The sequence below is a fragment of the Nestor notabilis genome, unplaced genomic scaffold, assembly GCF_000696875.1.
Source record: "Nestor notabilis isolate BGI_N333 unplaced genomic scaffold, ASM69687v1 scaffold34166, whole genome shotgun sequence".
Classification (NCBI taxonomy): Eukaryota; Metazoa; Chordata; class Aves; order Psittaciformes; family Psittacidae; genus Nestor; species Nestor notabilis.
Genome location: NW_009934873.1, coordinates 29,252 through 46,660, shown reverse-complemented (window position 1 = coordinate 46,660; position 17,409 = coordinate 29,252). Strand labels below are relative to the sequence as shown.

At 37.6% G+C, this 17,409-nt stretch overlaps 1 protein-coding gene across 2 annotated transcripts in view; it reads right to left on the bottom strand.

Annotated features, from left to right (window-relative positions):
- ITCH (itchy E3 ubiquitin protein ligase) overlaps window positions 1–17,409 on the bottom strand; it is a 30,958-nt gene that overhangs the window by 7,853 nt on the left and 5,696 nt on the right. Inside the window, exons 4-16 of one of the 2 annotated variants that reach the window (XM_010017537.1) lie at window positions 16,490–16,627; window positions 14,365–14,407; window positions 11,893–12,062; window positions 10,599–10,836; window positions 9,259–9,354; window positions 8,104–8,278; window positions 7,055–7,121; window positions 6,122–6,206; window positions 4,614–4,742; window positions 3,913–3,985; window positions 2,846–2,917; window positions 948–1,036; window positions 116–275 (exon numbers count right to left, since the gene is read on the bottom strand). In XM_010017537.1, the coding sequence (XP_010015839.1) occupies window positions 116–275; window positions 948–1,036; window positions 2,846–2,917; window positions 3,913–3,985; window positions 4,614–4,742; window positions 6,122–6,206; window positions 7,055–7,121; window positions 8,104–8,278; window positions 9,259–9,354; window positions 10,599–10,836; window positions 11,893–12,062; window positions 14,365–14,407; window positions 16,490–16,627 (1,535 nt within the window). The remainder of the gene's footprint in view (window positions 1–115; window positions 276–947; window positions 1,037–2,845; window positions 2,918–3,912; window positions 3,986–4,613; window positions 4,743–6,121; window positions 6,207–7,054; window positions 7,122–8,103; window positions 8,279–9,258; window positions 9,355–10,598; window positions 10,837–11,892; window positions 12,063–14,364; window positions 14,408–16,489; window positions 16,628–17,409) is intronic. The other variant, XM_010017538.1, reaches the window with a different exon arrangement.

The following is a 17,409-nucleotide window of genomic DNA, read 5'->3' as shown; positions in this document are numbered from 1 at the left end:
CCTGTGGCAGGGGGCTGGAATTAGATGATCTTAAGGTCCTTTTCAACCCAAACCATTCTAAGATTTGTTTATAGAAAAATTATAGGAGACAACCCCTTTCTACTTTTGAACTTACCATGGCAATGAATCTTCCAATAAATCGGAAGTATTTCAGGTGGTCTGGATTAATGTAAGAGGCTGGGTTTATCTGTAAGCAGTAGTTATCTTTCCCTGCATATTCAAACAGGCAATACATTGGGTTCAAAACTTCATGTGACAATAGAAAGAACCATTCCCTGAAATCACACAAACAAAAACACATTTCAAAATAAATTAAATTAGAAATTACTTTAGCTAACTCAGGTCGCCTTAGGCACTTGTTGGCACAGAGGTAGTCAGTCCGACCTCTTTACCAGGAAGTCCATTAGACCAAACTGAAACCAAATTGACACTAACACAAATTATGACTTAATATGCAAAGTTACAATGATATACAACTGTCAGTGGTTTCGATACAAAAAATCACCTTATCTAAATGAGAATATTAAAAGCCTACCACTGATTTAAACTTTAGTGTTTTAGGGAATGCCAATTAGTATACGTACTTCTCAGTTACATTCCTGTAAAGACTTTTGACTTGAAAGTAAGTTTCCATTCACTTTTTCAATAAGCCTCTACTTTGACATGAACTGCTGTGCCAAAGGCTTACTGTCATTCAGTAGATTGTGCAACTCTAATCATTGAGGTGATTAAAGTAATTCCTAATATGAACAGGAAATAATTCCATGCAGTTTTAAAGACATGCATACACATCTTAAAGAACCGTCTTCCTCAGATATTCTGAAGGAAGATAAGGAATAAACGTCACTAATATTTTGAAAGCACTGCAGTTTAAGTGTCTACTTTGGGGAAGTCTTCACACCAACAATGCAGAAAAAGGTATAACCTGCTATTTCAGGTTAGTTTACCTCGCAACACCTCCATAATCCAAGCCTTCTTCACCAGGGAAAATAACCCATAAGCGTCTCCGTAGATCCTGAGGGCTGAAGCTCATTATCTTAGTGAAAGAAAAACAATCAATTCTTTTTAAGAGAACAGCTGTAAGCCCTGGCTAGACTTACTACTATTTGCCATCAAGTAATATAGCATTTAATAATTCAGAACAAAAAATGTCCTACGAGTGTGTGAAGTACATGCTTACGGAATGTTCATGCAATTTGAAGTGTCAGTGCAAACCTATTTTCACAGATTAAAGATATTTAGAAGAAAAATAAATAATAATCCTGTTTTTAAAGACCTGGAGTACTTAGGCCAGCAGCCTGTCCAAGGAACTTTACTCATCCTGGGTTTAATACTATGACCAAATTTGTAATGATGCTGATTTGGTCAATTGTCAGAGGTTTACATGAAGAAACTTCACATGATGCTTTTTTGTGTCCAAGAACCTCAAGTTTTGTTTGCCATGAAAGGCACAGAATTTGGGTCAAGATTTGCATTTTAATATCTCTCCTAGATGTATGTAGTAATAATCACAAAAATTTTATAATCCTAACAGAGATACCTGCAAATGATGAATGACTAACAAGTCTCTGCAATGTTGTCATCTAATTATGGATCAGGCACCCTGTTTTCCTAAGGAAATCTTGGTTTGCTGATGTTTATAGAATTACATAATCTCTCGTAAATCTTTCCAGTACAGTATAAATTTTATTACCTCTACAATTACTGTAAAAACACCGAGCCCATATGTAGAAATAAAACTGGAGCTAATTTTCAGTTACAGGATTTATTTTGCCCCTTTCTAACCCTTATTATTTGAAGGCACCACTGTTCCAAATGAGAAGACTAGCCAACTGCACTACCTGTTGCTTCTGCTAAGCCAGTTTACAGTAATTTGAACAAGAAAACATCAATCCTTATGTAAGAATGTATTTGGCTCCAAACACACTGTTCTATTTTTTTCAGATTTCCTGGCTTGACACATCTGTGATAATTCCTACAAGAAAACAAACCTGAAGATCTATAGGGAGATAAGAAGAACTTCAGAAGATAGGAACTTTTAGCTTCCTCTGTCCCTAGCCATATTCGTTTTAAGTTTCTTAGGTTACTTTTAAATCAGGAAAATAAAGAAGTGGCCAAGATTAGTATCTGCCAAGAGGAATCATTCCGTGCACTTCCAAGCCTGTTTCCATCTATCTTATGAGACTGACAAACAGCTGCTTTTGGCTTCAATTTAACCAGCAATGAGAGAGATTTATTGCTGCAATAAACATTCAAAAAGTAAAAGTAAAATTCAAAAGCACCTGGAAATACTGTATAGGAACAAATTTTAACCATGGTTTAGGTCTACAGACATTAACAAGAATTTTGCTACTAAGAAGCTAAATAGAATTAGTATTTTTTTGTTCCTTTTAACCATTTCATTACTCACTTAAAGACCCAGGATCTCTGTAAAACCCAGACTAAGATCAACTTGATACATTGTGGTACATAGCCCATGCTAATACAACAAAACTGTTAGGAAAAACATGTCAACAAACGTAAACACAACATGAAAACTTCCTGAGATTGGGGAGCTGCTCTGCTGCAGCACTCCCCTCAAAATTAAGTCAGGTTTTAAAGAATTCTGAGGGGAAAAAAGATAAACACCTTCTCTGTCAGATGAATCAGTCTTTGGAGCCAAAACTTCACATTTTAGCATGATCTTTTAATATGGAAGTATGAATGTATCCTAACCATTAATCTAGTAGTTAGTTCCACTTAAAATAACATTAACAAGATAGTAAAGGATCAAGAGTGACATGAGACAATAAATTTAATCAACTCCACTTCTCATGCCCACTACTAACAAGTTTTAGTACAATACCTGTTGAAACGAGTCCTCGAATAATGTTTTTCTGCTCACTGTAATCTTTATGTGCTGTGGCATTGCCAGTTGCTGAAATAAAAATTTTTAGAGGTGAAGTGTAGAATCATTTAAAGTTTCTAATACTGTGTTTGGACTGTTATTTGTAGCTAATTGTATTGTAGTATATATTGCTTTAGGAAGTAGTTAATAATTAATGCAGTTAATAATTGTAGTATATATTGCTTTATGAAGTACAGTTGAATTTTACTAATCCACATAAAACAAACCCAGCAATCAAGATATTTGAGCTGTGATTTATTCCAAGAAGAAATTGCTTCCACTATTGATATCTACAGTGAGTTATACATGTCTCCAGATCCTATTTACAATAGGTTCAAATACTGTACTCTTACAACACAGCAGAAAACACTAAGATCAGTAACATTCTAACTTAATAAAGAATAAAAAAAAAAAAAAAAAAAAAAAAAAAGAGAGAAAATTTAGGTTACTCTGCACCACATTCAAAGTGGAAAGTTAGACTAGTCTTTCTGCTGTTTTCCAAAGGATAATTCATTGACTCTTGAAAATTGAACATTCAAACCTGAGACTTTTTCCCCAACACCAGGTTACTTAATCTCTTGATATATATTGAGTTTAGAGGATCAAGACTGACACTCTGGAATCTGATGTTACAGCACATATTCTCTAATGTTTAGACATGCATGTTCTGAGTCAAATGCCCTGCATTTTCTTCCAGATATTTGTGCAGAAAGTAGCATTAACTATAAAAATTCTGCATCTCCCTGTATTCCCTTATTAACAACAGAAAGGACACGATGTTCTGAAAGAAAACATCAGTTAAGCTACTTTTTTATTCTAAAAGTTTCAAAGCCTTAGCTTACCTACCTTTAAACTTTATATGAGTTTATATACATCCTGTATTTACTCTCCTTCCTAATTCAATTCACTTTTAACCTTAAAGTAGTTTCATTACCTTTACTTGCAAGGTATCAAAGGAGTTCATTTAAAGCATGTAAGCAAAACCCAAAACTGCTAACAAATATTCCCAAGAAATGAATCCGTACCTGACACCAGAATCTGAAATAATGGACCTTTGCCTTGAAATCACGCACATAAGCTATCTGGGGTCCATTGTCTCTGGAACCAAAAGGAGAACAAACAAATGAATTTCACAAGTGGTTTTGTAATGTAAGTAAATGCCTGCATCTGTATTAGTTATACAGTGGTATGGTTTAGTTGACTAACTGGTTGGAAGACTCTTATTTACATTTTTTGATTTTGAGGTGTGATTTTTTTTTGTTGTTAAACTATAAAAAAGTTTTCCTTTGTACATTGTGGAGCATAAACACTACTTTTAAATAGTATCTGATTATTAACTGTAAAGAAGAATCTAACAATAAGGATGGAACAACACTCAGCTAATTAAAGTTGGGAGTTAAATTCTGGTTTTAACTCCATCCTGGTTCCTAAAAATCAAAGACAGACAGGCTTGTAACTGGAAGGGAGGGACATGGTCATCAACAGTACTGATGAAGCTCCTCCATGACCCTCAAATCTTGTATACTACTTGGCAAGAAGGATTCTCAAGTGCTCAAGACACTGCCTTCTTCAGGGGCAGTGATCAGTGGATGAAACAAACCCAGAAAATTAACAAGTCTTACTACACATAAAACTTCCTGCATAAATAAAGGAGAGAAAAACCTTTTAAAAATAATGTGTTCTGAACTTTACATGACACTAAGCCTTTGAAAGTTAAAACACTTACAGAGCAGACTTGCCGGTGCGGGGATCTATATATGTAGTGGTTCTTCTATTGTGATCCACAAAATACGGAATACCATCCACAGTAAATCGCATTTCCCAGCCCTCTGGTAAGGGTTTCTCATTTAATTGACTACGGATACAAGAAAACACATGGTAACTAATCAACTTCATGTATTAAGTCATTAGAGCAACACCTGAGACAGTAAAAATTGTGGCAGATCTAGAAAAACTACAGATTGAGAAACTCTGCATTCAGTATTTATTCTGCCTTTTTTCCCCTCTCTCAATTTTTCATTTCAGCTCTCAATTAGACCAAAATGACTGTTCAGATAAACATTAGCTCATTTGGCTGGACTATATGGAGTAAGGGCAAAGGGAAGCTTAAGAGAAAAATGTCAGCAATGTTTATCAATGTTTCCTCCATTAAACAACATAATTTTGTCTTCTAACTATTAGGTTTTTACTTGAAAACTGACTTAATTTTACTAGACAGCTTTTGGTACCTCACATGTAATCACAGCATCCAAAAAAGTTTCAGAATGACAAAAATAAATGAAAATACAAATACAGATCTTGTAGAATTATTCAACAACTTTCAAGTCAATTCTGGTATAAACAAAACCAGATTTCAATATATTTGGAAGACCTGAGCAGCATCACTTCAAAGTGCTCTCATAATGACTTCCCTCTACAGAACATTGTAGGACCAGGTTTCTAACTGTGAAGCCAGCACACACAGCTGTTTTGTTGTATTAAGACTATTCTCCACACACACAGCCCCAGAGGTAACTGGGATGTAAAAGTTGTCACCTCTGGCTACAGCTATTAGCCCTCCACACGTACTTGGCTTTCTCTCCCCCATCCCCCTCTCACTCCTTCTCTATGAAGAACAGATGAAGTTGCTTCACCAAATGGCAGTTTTCAGCTCAAACAGGAAGAGCTGGGATTGAACATCCCTCACCTTTATTTCATAACCTACTTTACTCTAGAGACTCAGGGTGACTAAAGCCCAAAATAAACAGTACTCCATTACTTTTAGTAGTGCCTCAAGTTCTCTTTATGTCTTCCCACCCACCTTTTTAAAAGGTGTGAGGTGGCGTGCTGCAGTTTTTCAAGCTTTATTTCTTCCTGCCTCTTACCTATTGACTGACTAGGAAATAACCAACTTCTTATTCAGGATCCTTTGCACTACCCCATCCATCGTTCTACAAGAGAAATCCCACCCCCAATGATACAAATGCTTAGACACGTGTTTCAGAGTAAGTAGGAGCTGTTCTGGGGGATGAACTTACTGCTGATGACCAAGACTTCCCTGGTTATTGTGCCATTACTAAATAATATTTTGACAGTTCCATTTTGGCTAGTACCTTTTAATATTTCAATGGGCTGCCTGCAGTGTGTAGGACAGTCCATACTTCAGCTGTGGGCAGCATTTCCTAGCTCTCAGTCTCATACCACTTTGTTACATTTTCATTCCAGACTTACACGAAGCTGCAACTCATGTCTTACCCCTGACTCCTGGGATCTTCCCACTGAGTGATCCGTGTGTTGTGATTGACAAAATACACCCTGCCATTGCTGTCAGTTCTCTTTTCTGAAAAGATGCAAAACAGGGAGGGAAGAATAAAAATCAATACCTGCTTAATGTATTGCTGAGACTACATCAAATAAAATACATAAAATCAATCAACAGCCCCAGCCACGGCCTCTATCTTCAGGCCAAAATCTGATCACCACAGGTAAAATGCTTCATTTTACAAGAGAAGTCTGGAAGTAGACACTTGTCTACAAGTTACAGTGATAGCAGAACTCAACACGATGTGGAAACTCAATTTTATTGTTTTCTAGGTAAGGGCAGACTAAAGAACTTTCTTTGAAATATTATATACGTATCGCAAAGCACAAGTATAGAAATAGTTCTGTTTGAAAAGCAGAGCCAAACCCCAAGGTCTAACTCTGCCAAGTAATTACTTGCTTTAAATTATGTAACTCTGAGAACTTTGCCTATGTATCATGAAATTTGAATTCTTCTGTCTTCTTGATAGTCACACCAGAAATTAGTTACATTTTCAGACCAAAACAAAAGGCTCCAAGAATTGGCTTGGAGAGAGTATTTGGCAGTCTGATTTTGAGGGGATGTGGAGCCTGATTTGGCAGGAAAGGAATGGGGGGGAAGCAGGAATCCTGCCTAATGACAGTGGTAAAAAAAGGATGACAGTGTGAAAGCAGCTATTATTTCCCTTGAGAAAGGGAGTAAACCAGAATACTTTATGGTTTCTAATCCACTTTGAAACTGCACATCCTTGTCAGGACTCTGTTTTAACAGCACATTTGATTAGATTTAATTTTAAGAGCCTAGAACAGCTGACAAACTAATTTGGCAGAAATATGCTTTATTGTTTAATTACATTGCATTACAAAACACTTGCAAGTCAGTCTTACCCCATCCATGTGGCAGAGGGCCAAGAGGATCAAACTCTTTGTTCTGTGTGGATGAAAAGTCCTGGTTCTGCAAGTCACACAAACAAATGGTGCATTAATGACTAGTCATTTGCTTTCCAGATGTTCTACCATAGGCATCATGAATTATTGAAGCAAACGCATTTTTGTTAATGTTACAAATAAGGTAAGCTGCCAACAGTTTATTTTTCTGCACAGAGAAGGCCCATTTGCAGCCCTTGGCATGCTTCATTAACTGTAGCGCCAAGAAAATAATTATTCTTTGTTTAGTGCTCCTGCCTACGCAGAGGGAAATTAGTACAGTAGCACTTAATCAGAAAGCAACCCACTTCAGTTCTGCGCTCAGTACACTCCTCCCTACCACCATTTATGAGGTCCATTTTTATTCTCTACACATACACCAAATTTAGAACATACACCATTCTTGATAAACTAATAGTATGAGCCGGAGTTATCTCAAGTCTGCTATTCATTAGAGGTAAACAATGGATTTAAGATTCTGGAAAGATTACTTTCAGTTTCTCTGCTTTCTTAACATTCACTGTGCTTATTATTATTATTATTGTGATTATATCCAAAACAGAAGTACATGTCCTGTGAGCCTGCTTACCTTCCAGGTCTTTGGCCAAGCCAATTCAGGACATAATGCAAATAAACCAGCTTTATTACTAAGCTGTAGTTTGTTTTGAACCAATGGCTTTTATCAATATTGTACATAAACTTTATCAAAGAACACCACCTATATTCAGCTGACAAATAAAAACCATTACACCGTATGTGCTGCCTGCAGTCATCATGAGGACATGAACTAAGGTTATCAGTTACTACCTCCTGCTATGCCACACACACGAAGATACTACAGTATCATAAAGAATAAACCATAATAAAGCGTGATGACTTTATGGGGAAGAGTCACCCACAAGCACACCCAAACCCCAAATACACTTTCAATATGCAAAAGAGAGACTAATGGGTTGAAAATTTGAAAAGATGCCCCTCTCAACCTTTCTAGTCACCATTATATTCCTTACCCCGTATATAAACCTCTGGTTAAACTGCTGCATAGCTCCTTGAAGCTGACTGCGCTGAAGCTGCCACTGCTCGTAATTCCGGACAGACTCTAACGTTGGTCTCTGCCACGTTGTTGTTCTCGTGAAGTGGTCAACGTAATAAATTCTCCCCATGTTGTCAACTCGTCGCTCCCAGCTTTTAAAAGAATTACAAGCAACGGTTCTCAATAGCAGACAATTTTATTGGCTCAGAAGCACTTTTAGGCAGCAGGCAGTAAGTTGGAAGTGCATATAAAGCACGGGCTCATCAACAGACATCTTCTTTTCCTTTTTTCTCCACTAAAACTATGAAAGAGCTAAAACTGTTTGAGGGGAACCACTTTTGCTTTGTTGCATACTATCCCAAGGCAGACTCATTCTGTTTACTGGACTTTCAGGATTTTGGGAAATAGTGTAAGGGCTACACAAACCATTGTCAACACTATACGGTCATTACTGCATTTATCTTGCCCAACCCATATGACTGTGGTCTGCTGGCTTCTCCTAATAGACAGCAAACCCTCTGACAGTTTGGGTTGTATACTCTATTTGGTGAAAAAGGAAGGGGCAGGCATTGAGTATAGATGAAATGCATCAGAATAACACTGCTTCCATGTCAAGACTAACATCCCTGGCTGTTCTGACGCCAACAGCTCAAAAAGCCAAATAACCAAATATAATTACCAAATCATCACCAAAGCTTTATAAGATTACAGTAAATTAGCATCTGGGAATCCTGGGAGAGGCTCAAAGGACTGCAAACAGTAGCCTCAGGATAAAGAGGCACCCAAGGGCATTCTTGCTCAAACTGATAGTTACCTCAACCCCAAAATACTTCCTGTGGTTTTGGTTCTCTTTTACAGTTGGGGGTGTCTACTGTCTTTAACTTAATTCCATTTCTCAGTAAAGATGCCCTTGCTTAACCTTTGACAGAAAATTCAGATTCTGTTAGTTCTGACTTTTAAGTTGTCTCCACACTCTGTACTATGCATTTTTGCAGTACTCCTTGGAGACAATCTGGAGCAACTGTTTACACTAGGTTCACATCTCTCTTTACAAACACGCTTTCTAGCTTTAGTAAACTGTCAATCAATTTCTGCAAAGTCCAGACGTATCCTGTGACTTCTCCTGGCTCACCTTGGAGGAAGAGGCTCTGGGCGATCCCACGTTGTTCTTTTTTCAACATGATCTACGTAGTATACTCGACCGTGTTGGTCTACTCTTTGCTCCCAACTGAAAAACAAAACAGTAGTTTTATCTTCCTCCAGACCATTCATCTTCAGTATAAAGATGAGAAATGCTTGCGTTCATAAAATGCTTCTTTCTAAACATAACGCTTGAAACTCACACACGCTTCACAGGATGCACCAAAACACTGTACATTGTGGTACAATGGTCATAGCAACAGTAATTCTGAGTCAACTAGAATACAAAAATGTTTCATGTGACCACCTTCAGTCTGGGGGAAATTGAAGCTGAAGTTCATGCCTACATATAAAATTTTAGCAAGCAACCAAGTAAAGGTTTGTATTCAATATCAAGTATATCAATAACTGTTGAACATCATGATCTGTAGAGCATAATACTCTTTCAGAGTAACATTAATTCAATTTAAATCCTCAAAATATGCAACTCTGCAGAGTTCATCATAAGGACATTGGTCACATTTTCTGCATATGCAGCATTTGAGATACACGGCCTTAGCCCTGTATTTGCATCAGAGGTAACACCACAGGAACAAAAGCATGCTTATCTGCCATTTCTGTTGAAACCAAATAGTAAAGCAACAATCTGTGTTTTCAAGACTGCTTTTATATTTCACAGTTGCCCTGTGAGGCAGAGAGGTAATGCAGACCTTTCCTACTTTGTGGTTCAACTGCCTACAAATTACGGCGGCTATTTCACCAATTACAACATTCACATTGGGAAGCTTTTGCTTTCCATCTCTCAGAGTCCAGAAACTTTGGGTTTTTTAAAGTTTAGAATCTAAACAAGAGCTTTGCAGCAACAGACCAACCATCTAGCAAATTCCACATGAGCCTGAAAAACAAACAGTATGCCCATACTACTCCCAGGAGCTGCCGTATGAAGTCCAAAACTTCAGGATATATTGCAGACTATCACTGCAATAGTAGCTTTTCGTCTACATATTTAACCAATATTTTACTACCTGACTTCATTCTAACTTGAAGACAGTAAGCTGTCACACTAAAACTTCTGTGTTTCATTGACATGGGAACATACGACAAGTATCAAAGATATCCAAAAGATTAATTCTTTTCTTGGCTAAACCACACCTGAAGGCCTACCAGACAAAACAGTTATGAAAACCTCCAAATTAGTATTGGGAAAAGAATTTCTGTTATGCAGCAAAAGGCAGATGTTATAAATATTTTGTTACACTTGCTGTAACTAAAATAAAGTAAACCAGAAACAGCAGCACAAAAATAATAATAATAAAATCATTAAAGTCATACCCAGGTGGAAGAGGACCTTGACTGACTGTAGTAAGTGCCTGAGGTGAAGGATTTACTGGCTGGATTTGTCTTGATACTGGAGGTGTGGCGAGTGCAGCAGTTGCAGGAGCTGTTGTTGTTGCTGCTGTTGCCCCCTCAGGGCTCTGCTCGGAAGACGTATTTGCAGCTGGACCTGCCAGTGATCCTGCACTGGCCCCATCACTCTCTGTGGATGTGGTTGAAGGACCATTTGCACTTGCTACGATGTCAAAGATATCAAAGACAGAAGATAAAGCACCTTTAGCTGGTATTTATCACCAATCTATTTTAGAAGTTGTAAATCACAAAAGTAAACATGCAAGAACTGGTATTTCAAAGCACACACACACAGCCACATTGCACACCTTAAACACTAATTCACAAGCAATTTTTTCTCACTTTGTAAGGATGCTTTAATCCAAGAACTGCCATCAAGGGCACAATTTTGATATTTCTGATAGAATAGATCATATTTACCAAATTAAGCTGTCTGCATCCTGTAAACACTAAATGACTATAAACAAAAACCTAGTTTCTTGCATTGATGAGCTCATTATTTTCCACTTCTTAATTTTGAATAACAATTTAAGTGATCATAAGCATAAAATTTTCAAGAACAGATTTGATATCACATACAAAGAAATCACCAGAATGGGAGGGGAAAAATATTCTTTAAATATTTCCATTTTTTTCTGAAAGCCTTTTGGTGGGTGGGATTAAAGGTCGTGTACAAGTCAGGCCTTATTACTGACCTACACTGGGTTCATCTTTTAAAGTCATTACTGTATCGCAGTTTCCCATCCAGACTCAGCATTTATCAAAAAGAATCTATCTATTTGAGTGCAAGGGAGTAATGAATGTTTTAAGTGCTGCTATTTCACAGAATTTAGCTAAAGTTGTAGAAACCAATAACTAGCATTTCAAATCCCAATGTTATCAACTGGACACAATTCTGTGAGCCCTTCGGTAGATTTCATCTCAAACTCAATGGATATCTTAGAGCAGTAATAGCATTCACTTGTGCTCTTTTGGTCTCAGCTCCATTACATACAGCAGCATCACCACGATCGTTACTTAGCGGACATGGAAGCAAGAAATTTCTAATAGAAGCATTGATTAAACAACACATACTGAATGCAAACTAAAAAATAGTCCTTCTGAAGTTATCTGTCAAAGAATTTACCATGAAAATGTAGTTAAAAGTCAGCATCAAACTGCTATGTTCATCCAAAGAGTGTGCAGCTTTGAAATGACTGCCTGGCCCTAACACACGTACCAGCTAGTGAAGCGGGTCTGCGGGGAGTGGGTGGCGGTGGTCTGGCAGGCCTGGGAGGTCTAGAAGGTTTGCAGCTTCCATTTGTGAGTACTGGAGAATCACTGCCATTAACAGTCTTGTTTTCACTGGGAGAAGCATCTTCACAGCTTTCAAGGCCATTTGAGTTTGTCCTTTTGCCGAAAAGACAGAAAGGAGAACTGTTATAAGCGTATGGATGACATTAAACTTTATGAAAGACACTAGAATGTAACAGTGATGATTAGGTTAGACTCTTACATTCATAATAATCATAGAAACCTATACATCCGTATAAGCATACTAAGTTTATCTCCTGAGGTATATGAAACCTCAACTGATAAAGAGGTTGTGAAATAGATGTATGTAACATCTGTCACTGAAAACTCCTATTTCCCAACTCAATACACCTGTCTTTAGGCCCAGGCTCTGGATGCTGCTGCTCAGCTATTTCCACCCATGAATTCCACCTGTCTCTAATGAGATGGGAAGCTGAGCATGACCTGAGAACAGCCTGTGTGTGTTGCTCCACAGGGCTAGCAGATGCTCAGAGCACACAGAACGCTCCTTTAGAAAACTTAATTACATATACACAATTTTTCCCCTAAGCTGAATTCTGGAAAGGGCTGGAGAATTTAGGACTAAGCATTAAAGTTTTGACCAACAGCTATGAATATACGCTTCTCAATTTTACAAGAATTAAGAAACTTAATAATTATGAACTAGAAGTATTCACCTATTCTGTACTATTCAGTTTTCCCTAGCAGTGTATTATTCTGATGTTGCTCCTTAAGCAGAGCTACAGGTATCTACACCTTTACTTTAAAAGCATTTTATTTTCAGAGTACGTTGAGCAAAATAAAAAGATTATCAACTAAAATCCTAGTGGATTGACAGGTCAAGTACATAGACCATCAGGAATAAAACCATGGGTTACGGTTTCAGCTGAGTACCTCTAAAATTACATTCCTTTAACTGTACACAAAATCAACCCCAGCAGGTAAGCCTAAGTAAATCCCAAGTCATAGAAGATAAGTAGAATCATGTACATTAAGTACATCTGACCTCATTATCATTGTCAAACAAACTTTTTCTATATACCAGGTGTGGTTCACATAATTCATACCATACTACACCAACCCCAGAGGAAATGACTATGAAAGCATAAACAAATCATGAGTTGCTGGAAAGCATATTGCTGCTCTTTGAACACTGATGTCAAAAGTATAACCTTTTATCTCTAGTGTGTTTGACCAGTTGGCTTAGGGCATATCAATGCATATCAAAATATTATTCTACACGTAACAATAGCCACTGCTAGGCATAATCCAGATCACAGAAACATAGAATGGTTTGGGTTGGAAAGGACCTTAAGATCATCTAGTTCCAAAACCCTGCCATGGGCCGGGGCGCCTCACATTAGACCATGTCACCCAAGTCTCTGTCCAGCCTGGCCTTGAACACTGCCAGGGATGGAGCATTCACCACTTCTCTGGACAGCCTGTGTCAGTGCCTCAGCACTCTCACAGTAAGGAACTTCTTCCTTATATCTAACTTGAACTTCCCGTTTTAGTTTAAACTCATTACCCCTTCTCCTTTCACTACAGTACATTTACATGATCCTCAAAATGGACCTTTAATGACACCGAACCCCCCCACTGGTTGGTACTAAACCCAAATCAGCTATTATTACTATTATACTCTTATGTACTCAGGCATTCTGAATACCCAAGCACAGAAACATTCTTGTGAGCATGAAAAGGAAACAGAACAAAAATAAGCTTTCAAGGGAACACTTCAGCCAATGTAACTAAGAGTTATGACCTATTAAAAAGAGACTGAATTTAACTTAGCACTCCAGATGTCACCCAAGAGTGTTGTGCATTGTACAGATCCTTAAAACATTTGTAGTGCTGGGAACTAATTGAAGTGGCATGGTGCTCACTGCAGGTTAATCCACCATCAAGTATGGTCACACTTTTATCCTACCAAACAGCAGGGTACATAATCCGATATCAACCTTAAAACATTGAGACTGCTAAGAGCTTTGGGGATCTTCTTAAAGCTAAATATAATTCTGATAGCTCCATGCTATAAAGCAAAACACTGCGAAAATAACCAGTGCCTTTTACTCACCAGTGGGAATTTTTTTTATTATTTCTATACTTTGGATAATCATTGGGAGAAGGATGAGGAACACAAAGGGGAAAAAAACCCAAAAGATCAGTCAGGTATGGAAGTAAACTGAAGCTCAGAAATGGGGCTTAGAGGAAAAACAATTTAAAATGTGAATGCACAATGGTACAGTATTTTTGTTTAGGACATGCTCAGATTTTAATAGGCATTGTTGCAGGGCATGCTCTGATTTTTTTTATTCTTCATTATAGAACTGCAAACTTCATTCAAATCTGCAAACACTAAAAGGTAGTATTAAAAAGAGGAGGAAAAGCACCTTACCGTGTATCATTCCTTGCTTTGGAGCTATCATTCTGTGTAGGACCTTAAATACCAGAAACAAAAGACACCAGAAGTATAAACAACATTCTGAATCACTTCCAAGAAAAGAACCAAGTTTATAATGCTCACATTTGTTTCAAATATGGAGATGATACACTATGTGCTGTCTATTTACTTTTACTTAAAACTGTACACATTTTGCATGTCACTATATATCTGTCTGTGTATACATTTCTTTAACCACTGCCACTGTAATATTTTTACCTTCTGGCAAGAATAACAGGTTATCATTTGACGTTACAAAAACTGCCATACACATGCAGAGTTCAGTAACTGACTCCTGCTTTTGTAGCAGTATCAAGCAGTATTCACAATTCTTCAAGTGGAGCTGGCTTTTCATATTCTCTTGATGACAGGCAGAGCAGGAAAGGCAACAGCTTCTCTACAACCTTCTCTCTGCTTGCCACTAGCAAGCAACCACAGAGGCTTTGTTTTCTGGGGCTCTCTAGTCTGTACCCTTCCCTTTCTCTGCAAAGCATTTAGCATAAAATCATTCAAGCAGGTACAAAATCTGGCTGCACTCCAAACAGAATTATAGCAGCTCAGCCTAGATTTGTGAACATTTTGCAACTGCTTAATCAGCCAGCTTGGAAATATTTGCCTTTTGTGCCAGCATTTGCAATGTTTGAATATGTAGCACAGAACTGCTCATTCATGTAGACAGCACAAATACTTTATTTCCATAGAATTAAACAAATGTTGTTAACAAAGATGTCGCTTATCAATTCTGATAGGAGCTATGCACAGATCTAAGGCAAAAACACATAAAGAGCAAAGATAACATGCTGTGAGCAAGGCTGGGCACGGAAGGGATTTTAAACAATGTATTTGCCTGCAAGTACCTTTAGCCTGTACAATCAGAAAGTGTTAAGACTACTTTAAGATTTAACTCTTGCCCCATGTGTTCCAGTGCCCTGATTATCTGGGAACCCTCTGTTGAACTTGGCTTGGTATGTCAATGTCTGTCTTCATTGTCAATGCCAGAACTGTGACAGTACTCAATTCCATTGCCTGTGTGCTGGTTTTGACTTGCTAGCACCTTTTTCTCAATAGGTGAATTTCAGGAAATGGAAAAAAAGCACAGATGAAAAGCAGGTATTGCAGAAGAGGAGTATCTGTTACTTTGGTGCAACATCACATCAACACACCTCAGCCCTGCTCTACAAGCCCCACATAACCCAGCATTGGCTTTGACTTACAAATCCGATTGTATGATTGATACTTTTAACAAGATGCAAAGAAAGCTTTAAGAAATCATGGTTACAAAGCTACGATACTTAGATGGCATCTCAAAGCAATGTCTTCTAGTGCTCTAAAAAACATCCTGGAAGCCCAGAAATTGCCAAATAGCTGCCTAGTCAGTTGCTGCAGGACACATTTTTAATGCTGCCTTCTGTAGAAATAACCTCTTACATGTTTCTTCTCTGCAATGTACAATACCCTCAGAAATGCTCCATTTCCTGTCTTGCACCAATAAAATTAAACCCTGTTACTTTTTATTTTAATGCAATTACACATTTTTACATATATTCAAGATTTTCAGTTAAAACTCACACTAGTTATCTGAAACTGAAGGCATCAACTAAACAGAATAGTGGATCCCTCTCTGCAGCACTCCACAGGGAACAAAGTCTATGAAAACATTTATTTAAATGAGATGTTTTAAGAAAAACAAATATAAACCCCAGTCTCCTAGTGAGCAAAATACTGATGATGATGAGATTAAACTAACTTCCTTTATATTCTTTTCTGTTTATTCCCCTGAGGTTATTAAACATTCAGGGTTCCGTTACAGTTTGTGATTGCTACATATGTTAACAAAGCCCCCAAAAATAAAGATATTGATCTTCTTTCCATTAGAGTAAGGCTGAAAATGTTCACTATGGATTATGAATCCACCTCAAATAAGAATGCACAAGAGTTCTGGTCTCTACAAACAGGAAGTTATAGAAACTGCTGCTGTTATGATTATTAAAACACTGTGTTAAAGCCTTCAGGAAAAAAAAGAAAAAGCTCTGTATACCAGATATACATAGAAGACACATTTGAATTGAAAGTTACTTACTTCTTGTACTTGAGGCATCACCATTGGTTAGGAGCTCTGGATCTACCTGCATCCCATCTAGACAGACAGACAGATCTCCTACTACTTCTGCTGGTTCTCTGTCACCAACAAGATGCAATGTCACCACTACCTGCTCAACTGAAAAGGTACAGAGAAGAACAGGAGTTTATCTTACTGCTTGACAAAAAAAGTGCATTTTATTTAAGAATCCAATCATAGAACACAGTCATTAAGGGGAAAAAAAGACCAAAACAAACCCCAGCACTACAGCTCTCTCTTTCTCCATAATGTTTTCTGGTTTTTGTGGTAAAATTAATCATTTCCAGATGTCAGGAAAAATGTTATTATTTCTATAAAAAGGAGAAAACTGAAGCATAAGCTTATCCTTATCCTTACATGGAGCAGATATCAATTCTATCTTCAGATTCTATTTCACATTTATCTAATGACATCAAGATCCACATTTTTTAGAATGTGAAGATTTTGCATCATATCCCCAGACCAAAGGTATTTTCAGGGTCAATAACTGCTTTTCAGTCCTTGATGAAATGGTCTGAAACACAATGCAGTGACTACAGCAGGGTATGTGGTGTCATACAGCACAACACAGGTCCCCTTGGGTAATATTTACCCAGATTCAGCAGGGCAGTAACACTCTGGCAGGACAACACCTTATTACACTGCTGTCAACAGGCTGCACTTACAGTGCCCACATCTGGAACTTCAGAAGCAAACACTTCTTTGAAAGGACAGAACATAAGTGTGACAGCACAAAGCTTTATGCTGCAGCAACACAAATTCTGACCAGGTGTGCAGAATTCCACATTTCTTTCAAGCTTCCTAGGATGTACACAGTGCCTAAAAGCTAACTACTTCCACGATGCATGAAAAACTATTTAGAACAAAAACAACTTTACACA